The 27,575-nt window shown below is 38.9% G+C and overlaps 1 protein-coding gene and 2 long non-coding RNA genes across 4 annotated transcripts in view; 1 reads left to right on the forward strand and 2 right to left on the reverse strand.

Annotated features, from left to right (window-relative positions):
* LOC135308639 (uncharacterized) overlaps positions 1-27,575 on the reverse strand; it is a 71,954-nt gene that overhangs the window by 30,203 nt on the left and 14,176 nt on the right. The gene's annotated exons all lie outside the window — the stretch shown is intronic.
* On the reverse strand, positions 996-26,175 carry SLC40A1 (solute carrier family 40 member 1). Of its 2 annotated transcripts, none has more exons than XM_064433839.1 (8): positions 26,017-26,175; positions 16,832-16,899; positions 12,514-12,673; positions 11,587-11,702; positions 11,135-11,261; positions 7,888-8,130; positions 5,404-6,063; positions 996-4,293 (listed from the first exon to the last, which is right to left on the reverse strand). In XM_064433839.1, exons 1-8 carry the CDS (start codon positions 26,030-26,032, stop codon positions 3,974-3,976), a joined length of 1,710 nt encoding a protein of 569 aa, XP_064289909.1. In that variant the 5' UTR covers positions 26,033-26,175; the 3' UTR covers positions 996-3,973. The 2 variants fall into 2 exon arrangements, with proteins under 2 accessions (XP_064289909.1, XP_064289908.1); XM_064433838.1 differs by lacking the exon at positions 26,017-26,175 and adding an exon at positions 17,067-17,295.
* Positions 24,728-26,272, forward strand: LOC135308641 (uncharacterized). The gene is made up of 3 exons (XR_010369023.1): positions 24,728-25,087; positions 25,214-25,609; positions 26,047-26,272. It is a non-coding gene; the product is annotated as an uncharacterized LOC135308641 (long non-coding RNA).

Consider the following 27,575-nt stretch of genomic DNA (forward strand, 5'->3'; position numbering starts at 1 on the left):
AATAAACAATATACCTTGCCCTCCACAGGCAGGGCTGATATCTCAACTACCTGGTAAGCCAAGTAGTGCAACAAGCAAACAGTGGTAGGTATCTCCAATCATTTTACCTTTGGTTGCTGAGCAGTGAATTCCTCAGGGGCTTAAAAAACTCAGAACTTTGCAAAATGTTTACAACTGAGTTAAAAAAAAAAAGGGAAAAAAAAGCAGCAGTGAAACCATCAAATAGTAAATTGTGAAGGGACTTCTTCAATATAAAGAAGTCCATTCTTAACCTATTAAGTACACAATACCATTCACAAATCTTTTTCTCTGTACTTTCATATCTACATGGGTGGATATGTATACCTACATTTTCAAATCAGTATTCTAACACTTGTCAAAATTTTAAGTGGCAGTGAAGAAGGCAAACAACCATAAAGGTCTGTTTCTAGGAAACTCTTAGTTCAAAGAGGAATGAGTTCAGAGAGCTCCTAGTGAACCAGTGCAACATCCTTGTAAAGGTCGATCCTTTGTGCCTGTATATCCTAAATATACAAAGCCAGAAGCAGTCCTATAGAAACATTCTGGGGTTAGTATTGAAAATACTTGACTACTAAACTTTGACTACTCCCATTTCCAGAGCTCTCACCTACAGGTTGCTGCTACAGAAGGCCATCATCCCAAATTCAGTATGGTAAAGATACACGGCAAAGTAAAATAATTTGCTTTCTGTTGCAGGCCAACACACAAAACTGTTCTATTGCCAATGCAAGATCCAGGCTGAGGTTGCAAGAGCTTTATCTATTAACTTATCACTGTGGTAAATAAAAATCAATTCACCAAGAAGTAACAAGATCATTGAAAGACTTTGACATTTGTTATGTGCTTCCTCCTCAATACTCTTTGTTTGTGCTTCATGGCAGTTCCAGCCTGTCATACAAAAAAAGCTTTCGACAAAGGATCCATGATAAGTGTAGCATACCCAGATACCCACAAACTGAAAAATACAGGACAAATAAGTTTTTATGCAAATTTATTAATTAGCTTTAACAACAGTAATACATAAATCAATACTATGTCCAGCATAAGGTTGTATAATAAAATATTCTGGTAAGATTGATTTCTAGTGCGTACATTTTTAAGGGCAGTTTTCATCCAATTTGGACATTTTTAAAAAAAAAATAAATAAATACAAGGCCAAAAATGCTTACTTAATGAAAGTCCTGCTAAGTAAGACTTCAGGCTCCACACTGCTTCAAAGCACTTACTGAGTACAGGTGTGTGCACACATCTTGGACTTGCACACAAATGGGCTGTGCTCAAGCAGCAAACATTTTTTTGACATCCAATGCAGACCAATACACACAAGTTTTCCAATTTAAACCTCCTTGTTCCTCTTCAAACTAGCATTCACTTTTCTGTTTTAGGATTGTCTTGCCTTCCAGCTGTGATGTGCACATATGAATCCTAACCACATCATGTTTACCAAATTCAAAGCTCCAGTCCTCTCCTAATAGTACTGCACTATCTAGTGGAACTATTTATGAAACAAACTGCTGCTCAAATTAAACAAGACTAAATTGTTCTTGGAGAAAGGGAAAAAAAAAAGCCTTTGGAAACAGGCAGGAACATGGCATGCTCCCAGCTCTACTTGTCATGTTTTTGGAACTCTCTAGACTTGAGAAATACATCCTCTCTGGGATGGCTGGTGCTTAGTGCTACAGCATTACATTTTAGGCACCCTGGGTTCTGTGCACTGCAGACAGCACAAAAAAAAGCTGCACTTTCAGCTTTGTTTCCCTGATGGCCAATGAGTCCAAGGTATACAGTGGCATTCAGATGTTTTCTCAAAGTGCAGTATCGAGGCATTCACTGACATTTGGACTACCTTTATTTATATTTAACAATATTAAAATCTGGTCCCAATTTATATACACACGAGAAAATATATTTGGCAAATCAGAGCTATTTTATTTACTAGTGTACTTATCATATACCACATAAAGCTATCCTTTGGACATATTTACTCTACAAATCTAGATAAGCTTGTTTTATTTGTCTTCTGACAAATTCTGCTGATGGCAAAATTCCCTTTTCCTTAAGTTACACTCAGGATTGAGTCACAAATTTTAAACCTACTCTAAATTACGTATTTTACTTTATTATATCAAAACAAAACCCAAATGCTTGGTCAAAGTATAAACACTTATAAACCTAGTGAAAACATCCCTGAGAAGCTTTCAGCAACATAGAGTAATTATTAGGTTTGGTCCATTAGAGGAGAAAAATTGTTACATCCAGTTATTGAAAACTATGGGCTACAAGTGCATTGGTTTCATACTGGATTCCCAGTCATTCCATTTCACACCTCTTACAAAACATTGTATCTGAGATAAAAGCCACTAGAGGTTCTTTACATACTTTGACAGATAATATAATTGTTACAAAATTTGTGATGACTAGCCTAGCTTCAGCCCTGGTGTAACGCCTTTGATTTCAATGGAGTTCACACACTTACATTCCAGGATTGAGTCTGGCAACATATGACTGTGAAGGACAGTACCTAAAATTAAAAAAAAAACCCTTAAAAGTTACAGAGGATACTTTTCACAAGTTGCTGACATTATGTTTTCACATACTACTTATTCTGCAAAGAAATATTTTACCAGTAATTAAATTTAGACTGCCAAGTCATAAGAAAACTCAGAACACCACCAGGTTCAACTCTACTGAGAAAGCAAAGTGCATAGCTTCCACAAAAGTGCACATAGGGTTAATGAATATGGAAGTACTGTGTTAGTACACATGCAGGGTAAAAAAAAAAAACTAACAAAAAAAAAAGGCAAGAACTTATTGAACAGAGGGGATGTATCATTTTCATTGCTCTGAAGTTGCTTTTGAGGGCCTCTCAGTCCATCATCTCATGGGTTTAGCAGTATTTTAGAACAAAGTCAAAATTCACATACACATCAGATAAATGCAAGTAATCCACCTTTTGCATGAAATATTAACTATTTCTAAATGCAATTGTTTTCAGAAACCCCATTAAAGCCTGATATATTGGAAAATTAACTAAAGCTGCTTGTACTCTGAGGCAAAAACTAAGTTAGCACTAGAATTTATCTTTCTGTACCAGTACTCCTGACCTTAGCACTTTCTGCTACATTAAACCCGAGCAAACCTGCCATTTGCAATTTAAAAGCCATGCTTTGTAATATTACATCAATAGCTTCTGCTAAATGAGGCTGTTTTACTCTAAGAAGTGCAACAAAAGTGTAATACAATATCTTGTACCTAACAGTATTCTAATTTGTAAGGAAACATGCAAAAAACCTGCAAAGGTGTTTCCATAAAGTTAAACCAAAACATAAAATACTACAAAGGTTTGTGGGGGGAAAAAAAAAAATCTGTTTCTTAGAAGAATCCAAAAAGGATCATAGAATATTGTGAGTTAGAGGGGACCCACAAGGACCATCAAAGTCCAATGTTTAGAGAGGGTGTTTATATCAGTCTAAGAATAAAGGTGAGCAGAACTGTTCATGGCAAAGGAATATTGGAGAAAAACTCCAAACAATCAAATACTGTATAAAAAGTTATTCTGAAGTAACTAAAAAGAAGGACAAGACCTCATTTTACTCAATGAACACAAGAATTATTCAGAATACATGGTAAACTGAGTATGTATAACCACTTAACCACAGTATCACTGTGAGGGCCAGCCATGGAACTTGAACATTATTTTTGTGATCAAACCCCAGACTTGTGGGGAGCCTTTGACACTGCAGTTGTCAAGATTCATCCAGGCTGTCCTCTGCCAAACACAAAACATTTACAGGGTTACTGTAAAATGAATTTTCTCTCTTGGGGCAGCTTCCCCAAAGAGCTGTTATGCATTCAACTCTAGAGAAACACCTCAAACAGGGTCATAAAAAGAAGTATATGTGCTTAACCATGGTATTTGTGAAGCAAAGTTAGTAAAGAGAAGTGGATCCTTTCAGACAGTAGATGTATTACCAGGTGGTGAACTGTCAGGGGCTGCTTTGGGATCAGGAGTGTGACAAACAAAAAGTTGTTTTCCCAAGCTTTTTTGGGCAAATCTGAAGTACATTAAGTGGCCCATTGCAACAAAAGACACAGAAATAAGCACCAATAAACCAAAAGCTTCAGGGTTTGGAGCCAAGATGACCATGATGAAGTGCAGCAAGTCAAGAAGATAATTCATGGAGTTTTGGACACCGTTTATGATGCCTCTTTCAGATTCTATGACGTTTTCTTGGAGTAACTGTGTGACAGTCAAATCAAAGGACCAAAGGCCTATGGAGAGAGAAAACAATTATCCATACTGCTGGGCTTCCCATGGCAAACTCATCGCTGGCACAATTCAATTCATCCTTCCAAGCACTCACTTCTGCCAAAAATGCACAGCATAAGACATCCTCTTGTTGACTAGAACTGATTTCACACTCACAGTCAAGAGCAACTTAATTTCCTTCTACAAAAAATTTCACTAAACAATACATAAATAAACTTGACACATGAAGTTGCCTGTCACATGCTGTTTCATCATGACTATTGAGCCAATGTTTTACTCATCCTTTCCTTGTTTAAATAGCTGGCTTACAGCTATTTACAGTGTATTCATGCTAGATGCAATCACTAAAGTTCTGCACAAAAAACCCCACCAAACATGTTTTAAACTATGCAGAACACACAATAATTTCAGATGAGTGACATTGGCTTCCATACTGGTTTAGTCTGTTCATGACTTGGGTTCAGAAGCTTATCTTGCAAAAAAACCGTAAGACATGTGAATCAAGTATTTTATACCTCCAGAATTCAGCAAAAACTGCAGAAATTAAGGATAATGATTCTACAGATGACCATTACTGTTCATTACATTTCTATATTTGGCTGCCTATTCTGTTGACAGATACTAGTATTATGCTAACCAACAATACCTCAAAAACTTAAGCTGTCATCCAAATCAAAGCTTCCCTTCTAAACACCAGGACAATTTAAATAAATTAATTTAGTAAACTCTGAAATGTGAAGGTTTTCACAGCAGATGTGTTTGGTGCTGTTTCCTAGTAACAAGTGGTTTCATTTGGATGTGAAAAAAATAACTTTGAGATAATCTTTCCAAAAAATATGTTATAATCATCTCCAAATGTGGTAACTTTTCTCCTATTAGTGACAAAATATACATGGAGTTAGTGCTGCAGTCTTTGTACTAGTGATATTATTGCAGGCTCATTTCATTTTTATGTGAAGTACAATCAACTAGCCCCAGAAACAAGATGTAACATTCCAATTATTGCCTCTAATTCTACAATCAATTGTATTTAACTGACAGGCAGTGTAGCTAATTTTTTTAGAGCTAGAAGCAGATATTAAACCAAACTGTAATAGAGACATAATACTTACCAACTCTAGCAGCAATGACTCCTGCAAACAGGAGACTAACAGAGATTAAAGGCACAGGCTCAGGACTCATCTCTGGGTCACCGTTAGCAGGAGCAATAGACCCGTTTAACAAGCTGGGCATTCCAGTTGCAAAAATCACTTCAGGTTCTGGAGATGCTATAGTAGGCAATGGCTCATTTTCAAACAGCCTGGCACTGATGTCAGCAAATGGAGAAACAGTCAAATCCATAGGACTGCCAGGCATAAATACAGAGATGGCACATAAGATCAGACAAGCAAACTGAGCAACTCCAGAAATAAGGCCCGTGCGAATGAGGCCACACTTGCGCCGGAGCCAAGTGAAAGCAACTGTTCCCATGATTCCAGTGACTGCTGAGGCACCCATGAGGAGGCTTAGCACAGAGCCACTCAGTCCCTGAGTGTATGCATAGCCTGTAGTGATACAATCAAATCCCAGGACAGTCATATAGAGAAATGCAAGGCCCATGCCTGCAAGGAACACTGGCTGGTTGTAGTACGCAACCCATCCGTCCCGGAAGGTTATGAAAGGTTCGGCAATCCGGGCAGCGCAGCCGACTTCCTTCTCCTGCTGAGGCTCAAAGCCAGCTACATCTTTCTCAATAATTAACTGCACTCCTTCAGCAGGCTTCATGTCACTCTCTGTAAACAGAAATGCAGCTGTCAGATACACTCCTGCCTGCAAAATCACAGTGTAAAGCAACAGACGATTGTTTTTGCTGTAAGCTCACTACTGCAGAAACACATCAGTCAAACTCCACTGCCAAGCTCTCTTAACTACCTAAATTAAAATCACTTAAAGCACTCTTAAATCCTACCTGGGGAGTAAGATCAAGTAAAGTTTATCCCTATCAGTTTAATTAATTAAACAGTGATAGGAAAAAGCACTGCCTGCTTCTAGACTTGTGACTGAATGCTCCAGCTCCACAGAGAAATTATTTGCTTAACGAATGCCAGTGTCAGTTGGCATTTTAACACAGTTTTGTATGCTTAAAAGCACTGACTGAAAAAAGGGCATACTTAAACATCTGTCAGTATCTCTTGTCAAGGCTGAAGCCTGTCCAGAGTCAAAAGCTTTCAAAAAAAAAACCCAAACAAACCAAAAACCTATGCATTTCTACAAGCCCATTCACACTGCAATACAAGAAAAAGGCACTTCCACTGATCATAAACAAAAACCCAAAAATCACAGCACTATTTACTCTAGTAAGGAGGATAGAAATTCCACAAATGTCTGGGTGCCTGAGCAGTGCTTTTACACTATTCAATTCCAAAGTAACTCTACATACAGCGAGACACATTAAGTACTTCAGCAACTTTTAAAAACAGAAGTCTTCTAACAAAATCAGAATACTGCAACAGCAAAGATTAATAAGTGTTTCCTACATATTGACATTGGCTAAATGCTTCATTCCCCAGAAGGATTTAAGAGCCAGTTTCAAAGCTGGGGACTGTTCTACACTCTCTTGTTCTCTAATGCTCGACTGCCATCAGCCTGGTCCAACAGCTTACTGGACCAGCTGTTATCACCATGGATCTGATGGCTGGGATGACTGATCTCTTCAGTAGTTTTAATAGCAGCTTTTAACTCACCAGTATTGAGACAAGATTGTTAGTTAGCATTTAAACAAAACCCAGGAATTCTTCATATTTCAAAAAAAAACCTAAAAAACCCAATAACAAAACCCATCACCTATGTTACAGCTGGGGGGCCATAACATGAGCTTTCAGTAGTGCTCATATACTGCTACCTTTAAAATGGGGAAACACTTCAGCTTAGTATTTCAGCAGCTGACATTTCTACTACTTCACAACAAAAAGTTTGCTGCTGAATTTAAATTTCTGATATAGAGTCTATCTAAAGTAACTTTAATATCAATTTTAGTGTTACTTATAGTAACAGCCAGTCATCTGCAAATCCCACTTGTACTGCCAAGGAAGCAGAGCTGAAGGCCAAAAGAGTTTATTTTTCCACCATTTCCTGAAGCATGTAAAAATCATACCATCATGCCAGAATAGAAGACCATCTAGTCTAGAACCTCCTGAAAGCCTGTTAGTACTGTGTGTAAGCAGAGAGGAGTTAGCAAGGAATAGTCTTACAGAGGCTGTAGACACTACACAGCCAAGGGCCTAGTCCAGCTTATCAGCTATAGTATAGATGGACAGGAGTATTCCTTATGATCAGCCTGAAGTTACAAGACAGACTTACTCTTGTCTGTTAACAAAGAGAAGACAATTCATTCTTTATCTGCATTTTATGGAATTCCTCAAAAGGCTGAACAAAGTGGTGTTGCTTAGATTAGAGTCTCTGGTATCTATACCCCAAACCTGAAATCTCCAAGCTAGGAGTAGAAAGCTATTTAGCCTCAAAGCAGTGCCTGTGGAAGACAAAAGTCAACATTTGGCTTGACTGATGCAATGAACATACAGTGAATTTGAACAGCTACATTTCTGTGTTTTCAATACCTTTCTTTACATTCAGCTGTTTCAGTTCCGACGCTTCAACTTTTGCAGATTTGTGAGCCAGAGTAGGGGTTTTCTGATAAACCTTCCAGAGCAGCAGATATTCCACACACATTGACATCAGGTTCCAGCCAGAAATGAATCCACAGCCAATCATGGGGGAGCCAAATGTCATTATCTGACCAACAGCCATTGGGGCCAGGATATTGGTCAGCTGATCAATTCTTCTTATTGTGGCATTCATATCTGTCAGAAATTATTTGATGATAAAATGACTGGTGAACACTTGCAGTGAAATATTCATTAACATAATTGTGAATTGCACAGGTATGAAGGTAAATCTACAAGTCTTGCTCCAATTGTAATTGGTTCCAGAAATAACCAGAGAACCTTCAGACTGTTTCAATATTTAAGTTCACTGCAATCAACCAAGGTGTTTGTAAGCCAAAACCCTACTCCTGCCAGTTTTGCCTGCATGAGGTCTTCCAGGTTTAGCATGCTGGGTTTACCGTGGCAGCATAGTCCTGTTCATCATGACATCAGGTAAAACTGCTCATCAGGAGATCACTTTTACACAGCACTGATACTGTGGACTCTGAGCTCTAGCCCTGTAACACTCAAAGCTGGCATGCACAGCTTCAGGAATCTCAGAAGGTGGAATTGTTTCTTGGGAAGATCATAAACTATCTCCCAACACTGGAACATGTATTTCTTAGCCTCCTCCATTCACTTCTAATAACTGGTGGCCAAAGAACCACTGTGATAGCAGCAGAACTTTGAAATGGCTTTTACATTTCCTTGTTATGTCACATTGGTTGATGGCAGCTGTAGGCATCCTTAGATCTCACTGAGCAAAGTCCTCACTCCTCTCTGGTCCTTTGATGTTTACAGTCAAAACAAGCAACCCATTCTCAGCACAAATGCATCTTTCATTTGCTGCTAGGGAATGCCTCACCCTCAATCTTATCTACTTTACTGTCATTAAATCATCTGGGTTCCTGTAAGCTTCCAATTAATAGTGCCATTCTTCCACTCCTACAAGTTGCTAGACAGTGGTTTCACACATTAAGTCCCTTTTAGAGTCCTACAGCAAAACTAGAGCTTGTGAAGGCCAAGTGAAATTCTACAACAGTATGAAGCTGCTTTATTGAATCTGTACAGAATTATTCCTTGCCATTCAAAGAAACATTTGGATTGCACTATTTCAAAGTCAATTTAATGTTAACCTAGTTAACCCTCAGCCAAATAGTTGTGAGATGCTTGCATAATATTTGGCTTTAAAAATTCCAACCAACTAACCTTTGTTTTTTGAGTTGAGTTATAATTCCACTCAGAAAAGGTACAAAAAATGAGTAGGAAAACTAATCAAGGGCAACAAAGGAGAAGGTAATTTTTTATTTCCCTATTCCTCTAACTTGTATAACTAAGATTTCTTTTTGAGGAGAGGAAACAATGCAGAGATGGACAACAGTATTTGCTGCAAAGTCAGTGTCAGCACTTAATGAAAAAAAAAAAATTAAGGAGTTTCAATAGTCTTTAGGTTATATCATGGTTACACACAAAACAAGCCTGTTCAGCCTGGAAGGGACGTTTCAGATAAATCTGTTGAACAAAGGTGCTTAATCCAGTGGTTGTTTTTCTTCTCAATCAAGTAATAAGAGAAGTTATAAGAAAGCTTTTGCCCGATTTCTCAGTACAAATTGTAAGTGGTCATACAATTGTGCCTGAGCTCATGAAGCAGTCAAGAGGCAGGACTGACTCCCAAGCAGCAGCTCTCTGCAGGTGTGGTCTGTACTTTATCTCCTGTGTATGTGGGACAGGGATGGGGGAGATGATTTGCTGAGTAATACCTGACACAACAAGAAAGTTTTAATAGTTCTCATTAACCTAAGACTTTTACAGATAGCTGCTATTTTTCTACCTGTGATTCACATGTGTGAAGAAAGTTCACCTGTATTGCTGCTCTACAGAAGGCATGACCTAGAAAGGCACAGCAAGGTCAAAATAAAAGATTGAGGATAATTTGGAGACTGGGAAATAAAAGTATGACAGTTTTAATGCATCAAAGAACTAGCCTTTCCTGGATGAAATGGATAAATAACATTCATTCATTGGAGATAAACATCAAGTAAAAAATCTGGAATACAGGATTGAAATTTCCAAAAGGACTCTGAACTTTATGGGCAATTCAGGCAGCTTTATACAAAATTAGAGTCCAGAAGCTGAAATGCTGCCTAAGCCTGAAGGTATCTCAACTACAGAAGTGAGCTATAGAGGTCTGGGTAATGTTAAACTGCTCTGTGCCTTGTCTGCAGTTCAGTATCAGTTCCTCTGTCTGAGAGGGCTTAAGTCTCCTTATGGGGTTGATTCAGAGCCCATATAGCCTGACCAAACTCATCACAAAAAATGCTGCTTCCCACTCTGTGTTACAATCAGAGGAGCAGCACAGCCAAAGATTGTTATACATCCTTTGGTGTAATACTCCTTGTGCATCCTTGGTGAGAGGCCCAATCTCTCACATCCAAGAAGTCCCATGAAAATCAAGCTGCATTAGGATATAAATGGGAATTAATTCTCTCTCCTTGTAGTATCAATGTCACTGTCCAAGTGCAGGGCACAGGGGGAGAAGCAAACATAAATAATCTTTTGCCTAGGAAGTATTTTGTCTGTAGTCTATGCTCAAAAGTACCTGATGTCAAAGGAAAGCAGAGCTTCCAATTCCAACAGAAGGAAAGTTCACAGCTCTGAGTTAGACATCTAACGCTAGAGAAAGGCAAGGTTTCAAATGTGCCTGCATGCCCAGTTTTACCTACTGGCAATTTCCTAATATACCTACTTAACTGTTCTGGACTTCATTCTCATGCATCTTTCTTTGATCCCTATGAGAGGAGCCCAGTTACGCAAGAGCTCTCTGTTTCATTCCAGGCACCTAAAAATAAAGTATTGCAACACTTGGCTTGTTCAGCAAGACTAGTTTTCCTAACAGAGCTGCAGCAGAACTAAGAGGAGGGCAAAACAAGTTTGGGGATGCCTAACTGAATTGTAATCACAGCAGTAATTTGTGATCTCAGTAGCTGTAGTCCAGAGTGAGGAAGAGCAAAACAAAGGCTGCCATTTTACTTGATGTTTTCTCATAATATCTGGAATTCAAAGATGCACTGATCTCTGTAAAACTCTAGTCTTAAAAAAAAAATAAAATCAAGCTTGGAAAGTAAGACATGCAAGGTATTATAAAGGCAATATATTTCACCTGCCAGTTTGCTTCTGTCTTCCCCTGCAACCACAACAATCCAGTCCCTCTGAATTGTGATCGCTGTGGCAGTGCTGGCCAAATTGGCAATATTTGCTATTGTGATAACCAGGATATAGCACAATGTCTAGAGAGATGAGGGGAAAGAGTTATAATGTGAGAAAACTGATGGATATCTCCACTTTCTACACAAGCAGAAAAGAATTATATTTGATTCCATACATTTCAGCATTATTATTATCTTCACAAAACAAGATCAAGTCTACAATTCCTGGCAAAAAACAATCATCATCTGTTTACCTAACAAGTGCAGTTTCATTCGCCAGTTTTGGCTCCCAGAAATGTCTGTACTGATTAAAGAATTAAAGATTAAGATAAAAATTCATCCATCTCCCATGCTTCCCAAAGTTTCTTCACAAATTAATTTCTTATTAACAAGTTGAAGCACTCACAAGAAGCCATCCATGGTATAATGTCAAGAGCTGTGTCTTAAACAAGAAGATAATCATCAGGATCACACCACACAGGATGACAGATGAATTCTGCACAATCAAGGATGTCTGAGCCACTGTTTCAAACCAAACAGAGAGCAACAGTTATGAAGATAAGAATGAGCTAACCATAGCCTTAAGGTGGACATAAGGAACACACAGATTTATTAAATATCCTTGTTTTCCTACCCTCACCCAAAACGTAAGTGGCAAAAGTATACTTTACAGTAGATTCTGAGTCTTCCATTGTCTTAGAGAAACAAACTAATGTCCAATGTAACTTTGTAGCTCTTGATTTAAACTCAGAGTAGGTTTTCTCTCAATCTATGTCCCTGATTAAATGTTGACAGTATGTTTCAAGTAGTAAAAACATAGCTCAAGCCTCTAAAATTCATCTTCAACCTACCATGGAAGGAATACTATTTTCAAAATTTTTGGAAAGTAAAAATTCATTTGAAGAACTTGATCCCATTTTATTTATAAAACAGACTAGAGCATATACACAATATGCTTAATGCAAATGCAGTGTGTTTAAACTTAAGTGAAAGGTTTTTGTATCCAGACAAAAGACAACAAAAATACAAGTGTATGTTAATGTTTTAATGTGAATAGAATTTGGTTTGTAGGCCTTAAAGTTATGTACTTTTTACCTTTAGTGTTTCCATACATCTCTACACATCACATGGGTTTGGCCTGAGTCACAAACATATCATGACTTAGAACTGTTTTCCTCTTGCCTTTGAGAGTATCTCTGTAAACCATCACCACTCTGAGACCATCTGCCCTTCTTAGAAGAGATGAGCAAGCCCCCTTCTCATATTGGACTCTGTCAGCTCCACCTTTTTAACACGAATTTGGAAGGTAAATCGCCTGCTCTAGGCAGCTAACCTTTGAGCCTGGAGTTCTTGTCCACCCAGTCTCCAATCAGGGCTCCCAGGAGAAGCACTGATCCCGCCACAACCAGGCCATAGACCGCAGTCAGGAGCAAGCTGTTTCCATAGAGTTCAACCAGGAACACAGACACAGCAAAATGCCACATACGATCCCCCTTGAAGAGTAAGAACATGCACAACGTTACTGGTTGCTCTTTAGAGGTACACAGGTCCACTGTTTCACTAAAGCTCTGTCAAAATCTGGACTAAAATAGAGGTTTGTTACATGTACAGAGGTGGTGAGGGGTTTTTGTGGTTGTTGGTTTCTTAGGAGGTTTGTTGATTGATACATCCTGTCACCATTGATTTTATCCCAGTGTCATTAAGATCATCTATCCTAATCAAGCGGATCATGACAGTTTGTAAGACCACAAATCCAAAAATCCCAGGTATTTTCTATTAGTATATCACTGGACAAAGTCTGTCACCAGTCACATCCAACAAGCCTCAAAAAGCTTACACAAATTCTCCAGCACAGATCAAATACTTAAACTACTTAAATAACTTTTCAAGGCAGCAGCTAGCTCTTAGATGATCAAAGCTTAACTGCTGCTTTACAACACAAGGGTGAGTCAAGTGGAAACAATCCATCATACAATTCAGGATATAGGTAAATGTTAACTGAAGTTTCTAAAAATCAATGGACTTCAGCTGTTTGTAGTGTTCAGCACTGGCATATTACTCAGAGGAGGCAGAATAGCATAGCTCATTTAACCTGTTGTAAACTCACTGCTAGTTCAGCCTATTGCTAACTTAACCTAGTACTTAAAATAAAACACATTCATGTCCTGATAACCACTTGCTACAGGTACAAAAAGGATACCTAAACTGTTAAACACATCCAAGTGAAGTAATTTTCATTCTATTCAAAACAGTCTTAGGTTTGCTAATAAATACATAGAGATTTTTTTGTCATATCTCACTTAACTTTTGAACATATTGAAACATTACATGACAGAAAATCCTTTCTGTAATCAGTAAAAAACCAGATGAATAGAAATCATTCATACCATTCTAGGGCACAGAGTTTAATAAGGGTCCCTAAGTCTCCTACAAACCAAACATGAAACTGTTTTCTTCTGTTGCCTTATCTTAAACAAATAGTTGCTATGTGATACAGCAAAGAGTACAAATTTCTAAGGACCTCAACTATTCAGAAGGGCTGGGGGAGGTGTAACATAAAAGAACTTTCAAAAATAAAAGCCAGCCAAATCTAACTTACCATGTAACACAGCAATCAAAAGCTACATAAAAAGCATACTATTTAGAGGGCCAAAATAATTGCAAAATGTGATTAGCCCTCAGTATAGTACAGACACAAAAAAGCACTTGCCTTTCAATGTTATTTGAGTTCACTGGAGTTTTCTGCAAACATTGTAACATGTAAACTTTGATACTTGTTTCCTTAAACACAGGCTGAAAAAAATTACACTCCAATCAGGAAAGAAAAAGTCCATCTTTTTAAACAAAAAACCCAGGGTATTTTGTATGCTTTTTTAAACTAAATCCAATGACAAATGTTACTATAAGCATGATCATCTTGTGTCTCCTCTCATATATTATAAAGCATTTTTCACTCAAGAGACACCTAAAGCCTTCTTTAAATATGTTCCACTTACATTCCGTGGTTAGTTAGTAGAAATACATAGAAAATATCCCAGCAATGAATCCACAGGCATATAATTTCCCATTTCCAGCTTTCACTTAATATGACCTGAGGTGCTACTTTATAAAATTTCACTTAAAATACATCTAGCAGGTGAATTAACCCAGATAATTTTTCTAGCTTGATAAACAGTTATCTGAAAAATACTTTCATATTAATTTTGGGTTTTTTTTCTTTATGCATAGATGTTTCAGTTACTGGAGTCTGACAAAATGAAGGCATTTGAAAAAAAACCTATGCATGTGCAAGTCAGTGCCAGGCACTAATGTTGGAGTGAAAAACTGAATCTCACTTCAAACTCATGGCAAGATTCCTTTGACTCCAGAGACATCATGGTTTTGCTGTACACTTATCTGAGAGCCTGTGAACACTGTTCAACTTTATCCAACGCATTTATCCAGAGTATTTTCATCAGGTCAACCCACAGAGAAAATTTTTGGGGAAATCACAGCTGTTACAACCAGAAAGTATGATTTTCTTTCAAGAATTAAAATCATAAATAAAGGAGAAGAACAATATTAGCGAGTTGCAGAGCTTTGTAGCAGGTATGTAATTTCAAGCTAAGAGCTATTGAAATTTGAACAGCAAATATTGTTTTCAGAAACCGGCAGATCCTTGATTACATACACTTAGTCCCACCTTAAAATGTCTCAAAATGTAGTGTTTTGAAAACTTGTAAACAGCTACAGCTGTTCAGCATCCTTATCCTTTTAAAGACAGCTCCTCCCCTTCTGGAATTATAATTGCCTTTATAATTACCTTCTACTGATTGTATACAATCCATGTCACAACTGAAGCCAAGAAGTTGAGGAATAGCCAGGCTACCACCTACTGACAGCCTCCTGAGGGGCACAGATAAGGCTGGGAAGTTGGAATCAGCTGATCTCCTGGCAAACAGCAGGCCTGACACCAACAAGGTGAAGCCAGTTCCATGCTGTTCCTTCTTTACTGCTGAGGATAGGCAGCAACAGCATAAGGTCTGAGACTCCAGTGCAGCATTGCTGGCCAGACTACCAAGATCCCTGAGGCCAGGCACACATTCAAATACTTGACTGAGCAAGGGCCCAACAGAGTCTAGACTTTGTTGAAGTCTGAATATTTCTGGAGATGTGACATGTTTAATAATTTACAGCTTCTCTTGGCATTTGGGAATGGCATAGTAACACAAACAATCAGCTCTCTCAATTACAGCAAAACTCCATTTGTCTTGGGTTTTGTGTTGTACACAGAGCCGTTCTAAAACAAAGATGATCTATCACTTGGTGTTCCAAAGATTCAGGTATTGGTTTACTGTTTCTGGTAGCAAAAACCTTCACATTACAGGAACACCAAAGCTTAGGAGATACAAAAGGTGAAGTCCTGCACCCAGTTCTGTCAAAATAAGCTAATGCAGAATAACTTCTGTTATTTGAGCAGATTTGGTTGGGGCTTTTTTTTTTTTTTAAGTCAAGCTTTTTAGCACAAAACCCACCAGGACCTAACCAGGTTATATTAATCTTGCTAAACAGACATCTTGTAGGCTACCAATTGCTACTTTGTGCAAGATTGTTTTCTAACTCTGCTTTGCCACCTTCAGTCAGGGACTCAGAGCAAGCCCCCAGCAGAGCTGTGAAGCACTCACTGGTCAGACAGGAGTAAGCAAGGCTGGCCAAATAGCCAGTGAGGCACTTTGTGGGCATGACTGACAAAAACTGCAGCAGGCAATAAGCCCCGAGCTCTGAAGGAGCTGTTTGGCTCACTGCTTTTTAATATTAACAACTGCCAAAATATTGCATTTGTTTAAACAAACATTTGATACCACTCAAAGACTTCTTTCATTAAGAGAAACATCAGTACGACCTTTCAGGTTAGCAAAAGCAAGAAGCTCCAGAGCCAGGCATATGCTGTTGTAACTGGAGATCAGCCATTTGTTCAACACATACATCAAACAAATCCCAATGTTCCAACACAGGACCAAAACACAGAACAAAGAAAGTGGGGAGAAACCTTCCATTTATTTTTGAACCAAGCCATTGCATGCAGACTTAAGATATTCTTAATTTTATTATTTGGAACAGAACCTGGCCATCTATTTTGAGTGCATATCTTAAGGTAGCTTTTTCTAGTATTCTTCAAGCAAGTAAAAGCTGGTGTAGTAAGTTATATTAGCACAGAAGGAAATAATTTCAGGAGGCAAGCGATTTTACAGAGGACAACACCTGATGCTGTCAGCAAGTTAGATAGTGAGTGACAGTATTGAGTCCATTGTAAACACTGAGCATTTCCCATTAGTAAATAAGAGTCCTTTACATATAATGCTGCAATGGGCTGTCTCTCATTCTGCTCCTCTATAAGGAGTCTCACTGGCTCTATAGTTATTAAAAAACATTAAAAGGTCAGAACCAGTCCCACCAAAAATTTGGGACTTTTGGGACTGTACTACTCTGCACTAAAACTAAACCTACTGCAACATATCTTGTAAACATTTTGAAGACTTAACAGCAAGGTGTTGTAACAAGACCTCCACGGTGGTGTGCTAATTTGTGAAGGTTTTTGCAAAGCACCAATAAAGCTCAGGTAAATCACAGCCAGATTAATAAAGTCCTACTTCTACCAATATTTTACTTACCCAAGTGGACAGTGCATGTCCAAGATAAAGAAGAAACTTTGCAGACGTAAAATAGGCAATCACAGATCCTAAACGAGAAACAAGAAACAGATGCTAAAGCAGATGCGGGCACATCCACCGCATTTCGGTCCAGCAGGCACAGCTCGCTGCCGGGGACACCGTTCCGAGAGCGGGACTGGGTGCCCCCCACCCGCGGGCAGCCCCGCCCGGTCACCCGCGCCCGCCCCGCACTGACCGCCGCGCCGCCGGCCCTCCGGCTCCGCTGCCCGCGCCATGCCGGCCCGCTCCGCCGCTGCCGAGAGAAGGGGGGGACACGCGGCTTCGCTCCGTGTTGCCTTCCCCGACTTAGCTAGCACTGTAGCTGAAGTCGGAAAGCCTTGGCCTTATGCGCCGCGGGCGGCGGGCACGCTCCGCCGCGGAGGGGCCGAGCGCCGCTCGACGCCCGGCTCGCTGCTCTGCGCCGCCGGACGCGTCGGGCTGCGGAGCGGCGGCGCAGCGCCTTTTGTACGCGGCGAAGGCACCGCCCCGCCCGGCCCGCCCCGGGGGCGGCCCCGGCCCCGGCCCCGGCGCCGGAGCCCGGCGGAGCAGGAGGGGCTCCCGGGCGGGCAGCGGGCGGTGCCGCAGCCTCGGCTGCCGGGCACCGCGGGTGGCACCCCGGCAAGCGTGAGCCCGGCTTTCCGTGCCGCGGGCCCCTAGTGATGCCTCTGGCTCGGCTCTCTGCTGTTGTCGTTTTGTTTTCTGGCATCTTAAAAAACGTGACGTCCTTGAATGCGCGTATTCGAGAAGCTGGGGTGGTAAGAGAAGCGCCAAGCACCTCAATCCTGCGGTTGAAACACTGCTCTCAATTCTGAGCTTCCAAAAAAAAAAAAAATTCTAAACAGGGTACCAAAATTTAAGCTATTTAATTGAAATAGATTTTCTATTCTAATGAAGATGGTGTAGACTTGACCCAGCTGGTGCTGGCTCAGGCTCTCTGCTTCAGATGAAGCATCCCAGTTCCTACCATAAATACCTTTTTTGCACACTATGTGACCTACTTTTGGTCTTGACCACCACAAAAAACTGCATGTTTATAGAATTTAAGAAACGGTCAAAATGTACAATAAGCTAGATCTTTTTAAGGATATTATGAAAATATTCAAGAATTATCTGTCCTTGTGCAGCTGAAATCATAATGATTGTTCTTGGCTGCCAGAGCTGAGATTATATTTTTCTTGTGTAATACTGCGAAGTTCCCTCCTCTGTGCGTAAAATTGCTTTTGGTTTAGGCTGTGGGGTTTTTTTGTTTGATGGGGTTTTTTTTGTTTTTGTTTGTTTGGTTGGTTGGTTGGTTTTTTGGTTTTTTTTTTTTTGTTTCGTTTTTTTTTTTTTTTTGTTTGTTTTGTTTTGTTTTTATTTTGTTGTTTTTTCTTTTTTTGTTGGTTGGTTGGTTTTCCTCCCCCCACCCAGTATATAGGCCACCCCAGAAGCAAATGCCTGACATAACAGACCAATAACCTGTCCTGCTGTTGCCACTCCTGTGATCTTGTTCAAAGTATTCTTACATTAATTAGATGACTTTCTATGCATGAATCATGGATTATACTTTGCATAATGGGAACTATACCTTGGGAAAAAATAATTCAGAAATAAAGTTCAATATAAACATAGGAAGCCTAAAATTGCTATTTTAATGGGATTGGTTATCTTAGGTGAGTTAAGTGTTTCTTCTTATGATATATTCCTTAAAATTTTGCAGGAAATCTTTTCTCAGATTGGCATCAAAAGCAGAGTAAATTTTCTTGGTGGTTTTTCTTATACAGCCTCACTGCTTAAACTGTACTCTTCTTTACTAACAGCTAAAAAGATAATTACTTTTCCTAAACCTTAACAATTTCATTATTATTCCATGTTAACTAAAAACCCTACAGCTGATATTTAGTGCTTTTAAGTCTCTTAACTGTCAGCTCTTGCACTTCTGGGTGCAAGAAGGGGGGTGTATTCCACAGGTAGACACACAGATGAACTCGGGTCTAAGCCCTGGCTGTTACTTGGATCTCAGCAGGGTGGCACAATCTGGAGGAGCTCCAGACTATCCCATTGGACTCACATCTTTGCCAGCCCTGTCCCTGGCGGCACTTGGGGCCACTGCTATGGTTTGGTTGCTGGATTGATGGGGTCTGATCTGCTCTGTCAGGTACATAATGCATACATACATATATGTGGTACAGCAGCAGTTTATCCAGGAACACTTACTGCTGGTTAGACCTTTTTTTGTTACTAGAGAACAATGTGCTCTCTAGTTTCTAGCTCTCTAGAATCAGAGTTTAAATAATAATTTCTGATTGAGTGTTAGCTGAACTTTATAAAAGTGCATTGGATTAGATAGGTGAAATCATCATCTCGGCAATTTTTTCTACTGGTAATGAATTGGGTTTGGGTGATATTTAAGCTATGTCAAGAGGAAAGAAAACATGGACAACAGCATCCTTTGGTTTCTGTATGTCTCTGGGATTTCTCGCATGGAAGAATGTCTGCTCTGTCCAGTAGGACACAGAGTGAGCGCAGTGTGAGGCTGGAATGCTGCTCTAGGGGATGTCAGCGGAGGCTGTATGGTGTGTGCAGTGAGGTCAGCCTGTCCTCAGCACACAGGGGGTCATGCACAGGACTGCACGGTGCAGATAAACCCTGCAGCGTGTCCACTGCAGCTCACACGAGTCCCAGCCACACCAGAGTCACGCACACAGTGACACAGGGTGCTTGCTGCCACCAGGCACCAGCCAGAATGTCTTACATCCACAGGCATGTATGTTATACCCTTTTCTAACAATTTCCCTGCTGAATGTCCAGAGGAGTTAGACATATAGCTAAAAGGCCATAGCTGATTTGTGAGGCATTTCCAAAAGCAGGGGAGTTGGCAGGTAGGGGAAATTCATCATTTTTCTCTTAAATTTGCCACCACTTTGCTGATGATCTTCCCAACATGCTCACTAAAGTAAGTCTGTGCTCAGATTTTTTCCCTTACAATACTGATGTCCAACATAATACAGTAGCTTGAGCACTTTGATTTTTACATCTAAGATGCTGCTAAAAAAAGCCTCAAATATGTTTATAAATACTTCACTAAATCCAAATTTTATCAGATTGCTTTGTGAAGCCCCTGTACGTATATTTTTAAAGATGCAGGTCTTTTTTCAGGTTGACTGGCTCACCAGAGTCTTTTCACAACATTTACAGATTTCTGATGTATTTAGGATGTTTAATAGCTGGAAGTTGTACGAGAGGAGTTGCCAGTTCTACTTGTTACACCCCCGACTCAGCAGTCTTGCAGCAACAATTTACACAATGGCACAGCACACCAGCCATGGATTTGAGACCAGGCCTGACTAATGAACATGGCAGAATGAACATGGACATTTGAATTAACAAAACATATTTATGTTATAGTCTTCCTAGCTAAAGTTTTTTCAGTGGATAAATTCCACAAGCTTTCTTAAAAATATATTACTAATATAATTTCTCTAGTTATTGTTTGAATGAATAAATATAAATACTAAATTAGTTTTTAGATTTTTAAAGTTTCTGATTTAAGTATTAAAAAAATTCATTTAAAAGGCATTCTTCAAAGTATTTCTAATAAGACAGCTGTCTAGAACAAAAAACCCTTATATTTAATTTTTCTGGCAACAAGGGCAACAATTAAACTATAAGATGTAAACAACTGAAAATATTTTCATTATTGGTAAGTGCATAACTATGATGTCAGTAATAGTCAAAGATACACTTCCAGGAAAGACACAGCTTAAAAAATAAGAGAGGATGTATTTTGGCTTTGAATAACTGCCCACATCAGTGGCAACTTCTTTAAGCACCATGCTTGTAATAGAGCTGCTGAATGTAGAACAATAGCAATTTTACCAAATAATACTCACAATTGTCATCAGGGTTTAACCAAAGAGGCATGAATCATAGTGAGACCTCATGCACACTCGGATCTTACACTCAGCTGAGAGGTTTCATGAAGTTTAATTATCATGCTGTTGCCATTCTTCATTAAGACACACCTCTTGGTGTGCAAAGTGGTTTTTTATTCATTCTGCTCACACAAAGCCAAGCAAAACTGGAAAGAATATATATAATCTGTGTCTTTTGGAGGGTGAAGGCTCAGAAGGCTTTACTGCACTGCCCCCTGCTATGACTTAGGCATGGGAAGCTGTGGCTCTGCTGCTCATAACCACACACATTCAACTCCCATCTCTGTATCAGCTGGCACTCCAAGTTTGCAATGCTCTTGCACAGGGAAACAGGCAGAGGTGGGATAGAAAAGTCTCCCAGGTTTTACTCCAGATCTGTTCATGTCACTTACATGTTTTGAACATGTATACCTACTAGTGGTCATTAACTAAATATCTAGTTATATCTAACCTGCCACTTTCTCTAGGATCCACAGTGGGATGCTCTTATGGGATTTGTTTCATTCAGACTTCAAAGCTCCTGTCTCTCAGGGCTGGATGACAGATCAGCTGTTTCAACCTGAAACAACAATTATTTTCAGGACCAGAACTAGGCTCCTGTGACAAACTCTTGTGAGAAAACCATCCAGAACCTCCAGCAAACTCAGAATTCAGAGGGTTGTTTGGAAAAGCTAGAGTTATCTAGCTTATACACAACTCAGGGAGCTGAACCAGCTCTGTGTTCACATAAGCAAGAAAAACATTTGTAACTGATAAGTGACAGCCTGACTAGTGACCAAAACAACTTAAAATCATACCTTATGTGTTATGCCATATGTTATAGGACAAATGGTTTCAAGAAGAGACTCTTTTGTCCAATCTTTCTCAGTCATAAGAAAACACTGTACCCTAAACTCAAATAAAGAAAACATCTTGTACCAAACGAGAAAAAAGTAATTAAAAGAAAAGAAGTCACCACATCTACTTAGGGACAAGTGGATGTTTTGCACCCAAATGTCAAGAGTAACATTTGTACAAAGTGCCTATATCATAGTGCACATTCACTCTCAAGAGAGGGAATTCTTTACTTGAACAGGAACACTGTGTTGAGCAAGGGACTGAAATGAGTCTGGAGGGTAAGATAACAGCCTATCTGCAATTCAAGCTCATTTGGTTTGTTTTCTTCATTAGAACTTACTGCAGTTTGTCTCCTATCAGGTGTCATTGTTCTCTTACTAAACAATAAAACAATGCTTAATAAACAGTATTTTGTTTCCTGTGTGTATTTTAGTATGCAATATGAAAAAGCTGGGATTTGTTATTTTTCCCATGGCCTTCTAATACCTATGAATTTTGCCTTTATTCCTTAATTCATTGTTAAGGAATTTTGATACATACGATAAAATCAAATATGAAAGCAAGTCAGACAGCATTTGTATCCCTTAAAAAAAAACAAACTGTTAGAAGTAAAAGGTATCCTTCTCTTAAATAACTCCTGTTGGAGGTTATGGTTGACCTCTTTAAGACAGTCATATTTTGATATTCCTGTTCACCTTTCTGCAATGCTTTATTCTGATTCTATGCCAAGAAAATACTTAAAAATACATTTTTAACTTCAGGCACATGTTTAGTTCCCATTGATTTCAATGAAATAAAGACCAAACAAAAGCATTTCGAGATTTAAGACAGTGCTGAAAATCTTCTTGGAATAGAAGTGAATCAGGGAATACAAGTTTCTTTTGACCTGCCACTAGCTTGAACTGAACAACCTGTAGTATCAGTGATCCCACAGCAGGAAAAGGGAAGAGCTTCAGTTGCACTATCAATTTCTTTTTTTGGGTGTCTCCAGAACAGTCTTTATAAAAACATGTTTTTCTTTGGAGACCGAGATACAGTTATGTTCAAACCAGCCACAACTTGAAAGCAATTTTTTGGAAGGTAAAGCATAAAGTACAAGATGTACTTAGAATGACGTGGTGAAGTAAGCATATGCCAACAAACAAAATCATTTATTTGAACTGTTCTGGAGTTATGCAAATAACATGCACCTCAACAGCCATCAGTTGTGTAGCCATCAATCTTGCAGGTAGAGCCCTTCACCCATATACAGCACCCTGTGTGAGCAGGGCTCTGCACTGGGGCATGGCACTGAGCCAAACACATCTTTGGTAAAACCTGCAGAGATGAGTCTGACACACAGTTCTGAGTACCAGAAAACCCTTATACTACCACCTGCCTGTATTTGATGCTAGACAGTGATTAACTAAGTTGCCATATCTTATTAAGAATTATAAGCCAGTCTTTTCCCCTTTGCAATGTCATTACCATAACCCTTTGATGTTAGTGCTATATTGATTATTTACAATAATAATGACAACATAATAATCTAGTAGTTAGTCATCATTCTACAATTACTTAGCCTTCAGTTCTCATAAATCCTAACCTTAGCTTTCAAAGAACAGTTTACCCATCAGGCTCAATCAGATGCCTTCTTGTCACTGATGGTATATGCCTTCACTAACACAGCAAACTTCAAATTACAGCCAGGGAAAGCTTTGTCCATCTTCAGGGCATTTTCTTTAAGGGTGGCAAGCATAAAAATCAATTTGAAAAAATTTAAAAACCCCAGAGCCTGAAAAATTCATTTTGTTCTGAAATGTCTTTTATAAGGGCTCTAATAAGAACATTCATATTAATATTATTTTGTTAAGTTTCTAATTAATCTGAAGTAAAAGTTAAGACAATACCACAGCAAGCACTCTCTCTGTTTCATTAATGACACCCAGGGCTTGAATCATATTCCAGAGATACTGCCAGGGAGACCCTGCAATGTCCAAAATGGAACGTGGAATCTGCTAGCAGAAATATACTTAGGTAGTGTGCTCAGGGACAGGACACAAGCTCCTCTGCCTCAGAAAGTTTTTCAAAGCCTTTGGCTCCAGACAAGGTTTTAGTCCTCAGTTTCAGCTCTGTGCAAACACTGTTCTAGCAGAGCTGGAAACATGGCTTACCTGTTTCTGCAGAGCTCTTATTTTTTAAAATATCTTAAGCACAAATCTACTCAGTACCCTTAATCAGCTAACATGAAAACACACATATGACTGGTAACTTGCTGTTATCTAATACTTCTCCACCCTATTATTATGGCTAGCACTCCCAAATGGATGAAATGATCATTAATAAATTAAGGGAACTGATATGGTAAATTAGCAACATCATGGGGTCCTGGTCATATGAAGCCTGGCACATGAGTCTTGAGGTAACAAGAATCTTTTCCTGACATATTAATGTCAGGAGAAAGGGAAATACTTTCAAACAACTTAAAACAACTAGGATAATGAAAAAAAATCTGAAGAAGCCTGTATATTACTGGTACTGCCAAGAACAGATATATAATAGGTAAATTCATAAACTACAACACATGGGTTCACACACAGAAAACATAAAACAATGGCAAGATCAAAGCGTTTCAAATTGTCTCAATACAGTACATTGATTTTTTTTTTTTTTCTGACCTCAGCTGGGGCTGAGGGAGGGCTCTTGCTTCACTGCAGAAGACATTGACTTAAGTTGCTTTTCAAGGTAAATTTCAAGAAGTTTTTTAAATCTATGGGCTGCTCACTAATTATGTCTTCAGTCCTTTAAAACACATAACTGCCTATTACTGTATTCAGTAGAAATACTCAAACATTAATTATGCACGTGCTTCCAAGTGTTTTCAGGATGAGAATCCATGCCAAAGTCAATTAAGTATAGGGCTCCAAAGTGGTTGGGAAATTATAAAGGATAAACAGGCAGAGGATGTTTCTTAAGTGAAGGTGCAATTCTGGATGTCAGACATGGTCAGAAGCATTGTTGTGATGTGTTTAACCTTGCGAGCAAACAGAAGAGTTGTTGTAACCTATAATTATGAGAGACAACGTTGTCACAATTAAACCTCTAACTAATGTCTATTTACACAATATTCACATCCATCCTGAGGAGCACAGGTTTTTCATTTGTGAATTCCTTTCTTCTGTAGTCTTTCTGTTTTGACCACATTCTTATTGTCAGCAATCGATTTCATAGCTCCCCTTGCAAAACAAGTGTTTTGTTTATGCTTTGTGCATAACAAGTTTCAAGACAGTGATTAATTTAGATGAAAAACTTCACAGTGACTACATGTTATGTAGGGTGAAAATAAGTTGCCAAACAGAGGCATCTAACTCAAGAGATCATGTGAAAGTAAAACACCCAAATAGCAACTACAACATAGGTCCTGTAAGAGAGCTGAGTTCTACAGGTGTACCAATTGAGTGGCAGACAGGATAGCCTCTGTCAGATGGTAAAAGATGTCTAAATTTAGAAAAACAGATCAAATTCCTACTCTATAATAACCTTACGGAGGTTTTTGTAACTTCAGGACAGCACGTGCTTACTATTAGTATGGCACACTTTTGTCTTTTCTCAGAGTACTTTGCCAATCTTTCTACACTGAGACTCAGCAGCACTTCTGCACTAGGTTTTACAGCAGCTGCAGGGAACAACATAGGTCCAGGGAGACTGAGAGCCACCTTCAGTCATCCCAAATCTACCTCAGTCTTTGTGTCCAGCATTTTCCACTGGAAACCCCTCCACACCAGTTGAAACACTATCACTTGGTAGCGATTTCTATGGGCTGAGTTTGGCCAGCTTTCTCCAGGATGATGCCTTGGAGCCAAGAGAACCTTTGGATGGACTCTTAGAGGGGAATCTGACTGGTTTTTAGGAGGCAGTCTGAAAGGAGAAAATGAGGCCTCTACAATATATGAGCTTCTGCTCTGGTAGTGAATTGTAGCTGTAACTGGATAAGGTACTGACCAAGAAGGTAAGAACCATCCCAAACTGTCCAAGGGAACATGCCTGTCTTCACAATCATTACTCCTTAGATAGTTAAATACATGGCTGTAGGCTGTGGAAATCACTGGCATAAAACAGTTGAGATCCTTAACATTTTGTGCAGGAACCTAGACTTGGAGATTTATAGGAAACCGTCAAAAGAAGTATTTCATTAATTGATTCAAGACATGAGGTCCATTCTTGTGATTTTTTAGATACAGCCATTGAATTAGAAAAATTACATCATTATGCTCTGCTATGTCAAATTAATGAATGTAAGATTCAGTCAATTCAAGGCTTATTACTTTCTCTAAAATGCACAGTCCAAGGATAGGGCATAAGGGGGCATTTACTTAAGTAGGAAGGATGAGGGAAGAAGAAAAATGAAAACTGTACCTGCCAATTTGCACATGATCTGATCTCCAGTGAGGCCTGCAGGAAGCAGAAGGCAAACGGGAAGAAAGCCAGCAAAACAAAAAAAAAACAAGTCTGGCACACAGGAAGACAAGACCACGAAAGAGACTAAAGGCAGCGAGTGACCAAGAGCGCGGGTGCCGGGCCCTTCTGGATTTTGATCTCAGATTCCGTGCTGACTCACCACGCGGCCACCAACCAATGGCTCCACCTTCGTGTTTCAGTTTCTCCTAGGAAGGCTGCTATTTATCTATTAGCCTTACGGACTGCTGTAAAGATCATTAATAAATGTTTGGAAAGTACTTTGAAGATGAAAGGCCAAATTCATAGTAGGAGGGCATTGAGCTGATTTGTTCATTCCGTTGCATCAAGAACAGTCTATGCTTAGGGAAAGCAAGAAAGAAACTGCCATTTGTTATTGCCATCTACTGCCTTCTCTACCTATTTTCACCTATTATTATACTCTGTGTTTAGTTAATGTTTGATTCAAGTAAATCATATGGGTACAACTATTTATCAGCTGATCATGTGCCCGACTGATTGTCAGATTAGATTCCAAGTGTAAATAATATACAGGGGACTGTGGATTGTCATATATATGACATATATTTAGCATTGATCATCAGCTCTCTGAAATTAGGACCATTTTAAAGAGTTTTTTCCTACCGTATCATCAAACTAAACTGTTGTTTGTTAAAATTTTGTATTACTAAATATATTCATAAAAAATCACCACAGTCTGACTTTCCCTAACAGTTCCTCTGCTCAAGACTGAAGTCTTTCAGGAAGGCAAAACAGTCTTATCTGCTAGGCCACTAGTGTTTTATGGGTGCCATAAATCAACGGCAATTTCCATCCAATTTAATATGCCTGTCTTTTCTATGAGTCTACTTAAGGTTTTGTGTGTCAGGTTTTATAGATTCAACTATCTATGAAATCACAACTTGACCTAATTTGGTAGTGTTGCGTAACAGAAGAAAGCTCACTTGAGAAAACTCATTAGCAATCCTGAAATAGTTAATTTCTAAATTATTCAAACAAATTATTTCATAAATATTTTGAACTATATTTTTAGTTTGTTGAAAGTTTGGTCAGGTATTGCCACTGACTAAAGTATACTATCATGATCTAATATAAGAATAGAAAAATCAGTTATTCTGTGTGAATTAGTACATGAAATACCAGATATGCTACATTAATCAAGTGACTGGTCCACTTCTGTTTCTGCACTACATAATCAGTGAATAAGCCATATTTTTAATTCTAAGGAGAACTAGAAAGCCTGATGAAAGGCCAAAATATTATTAAATTCTGAGACAAAGTTTACTCGTATAGTTTAATACATTTGTAGTTCAAGGCAAGCCAGTGAAAAATAATTTTACATCTCTGCAAGATGTTCAAATGGGAACACAACAAAGGACACATAGAGGTTTTGTAAAAATATACAGCAAGTTGAACTTATTTAACAAAAAATAATAGCTAGTTTAAAAAATACAGGCTGCATCTCCACACTATAAAACACAATTGCTACTTTTGAAGAA

The sequence above is a fragment of the Passer domesticus genome, chromosome 10 (genome assembly GCF_036417665.1).
Source record: "Passer domesticus isolate bPasDom1 chromosome 10, bPasDom1.hap1, whole genome shotgun sequence".
NCBI lineage: Eukaryota > Metazoa > Chordata > Aves > Passeriformes > Passeridae > Passer > Passer domesticus.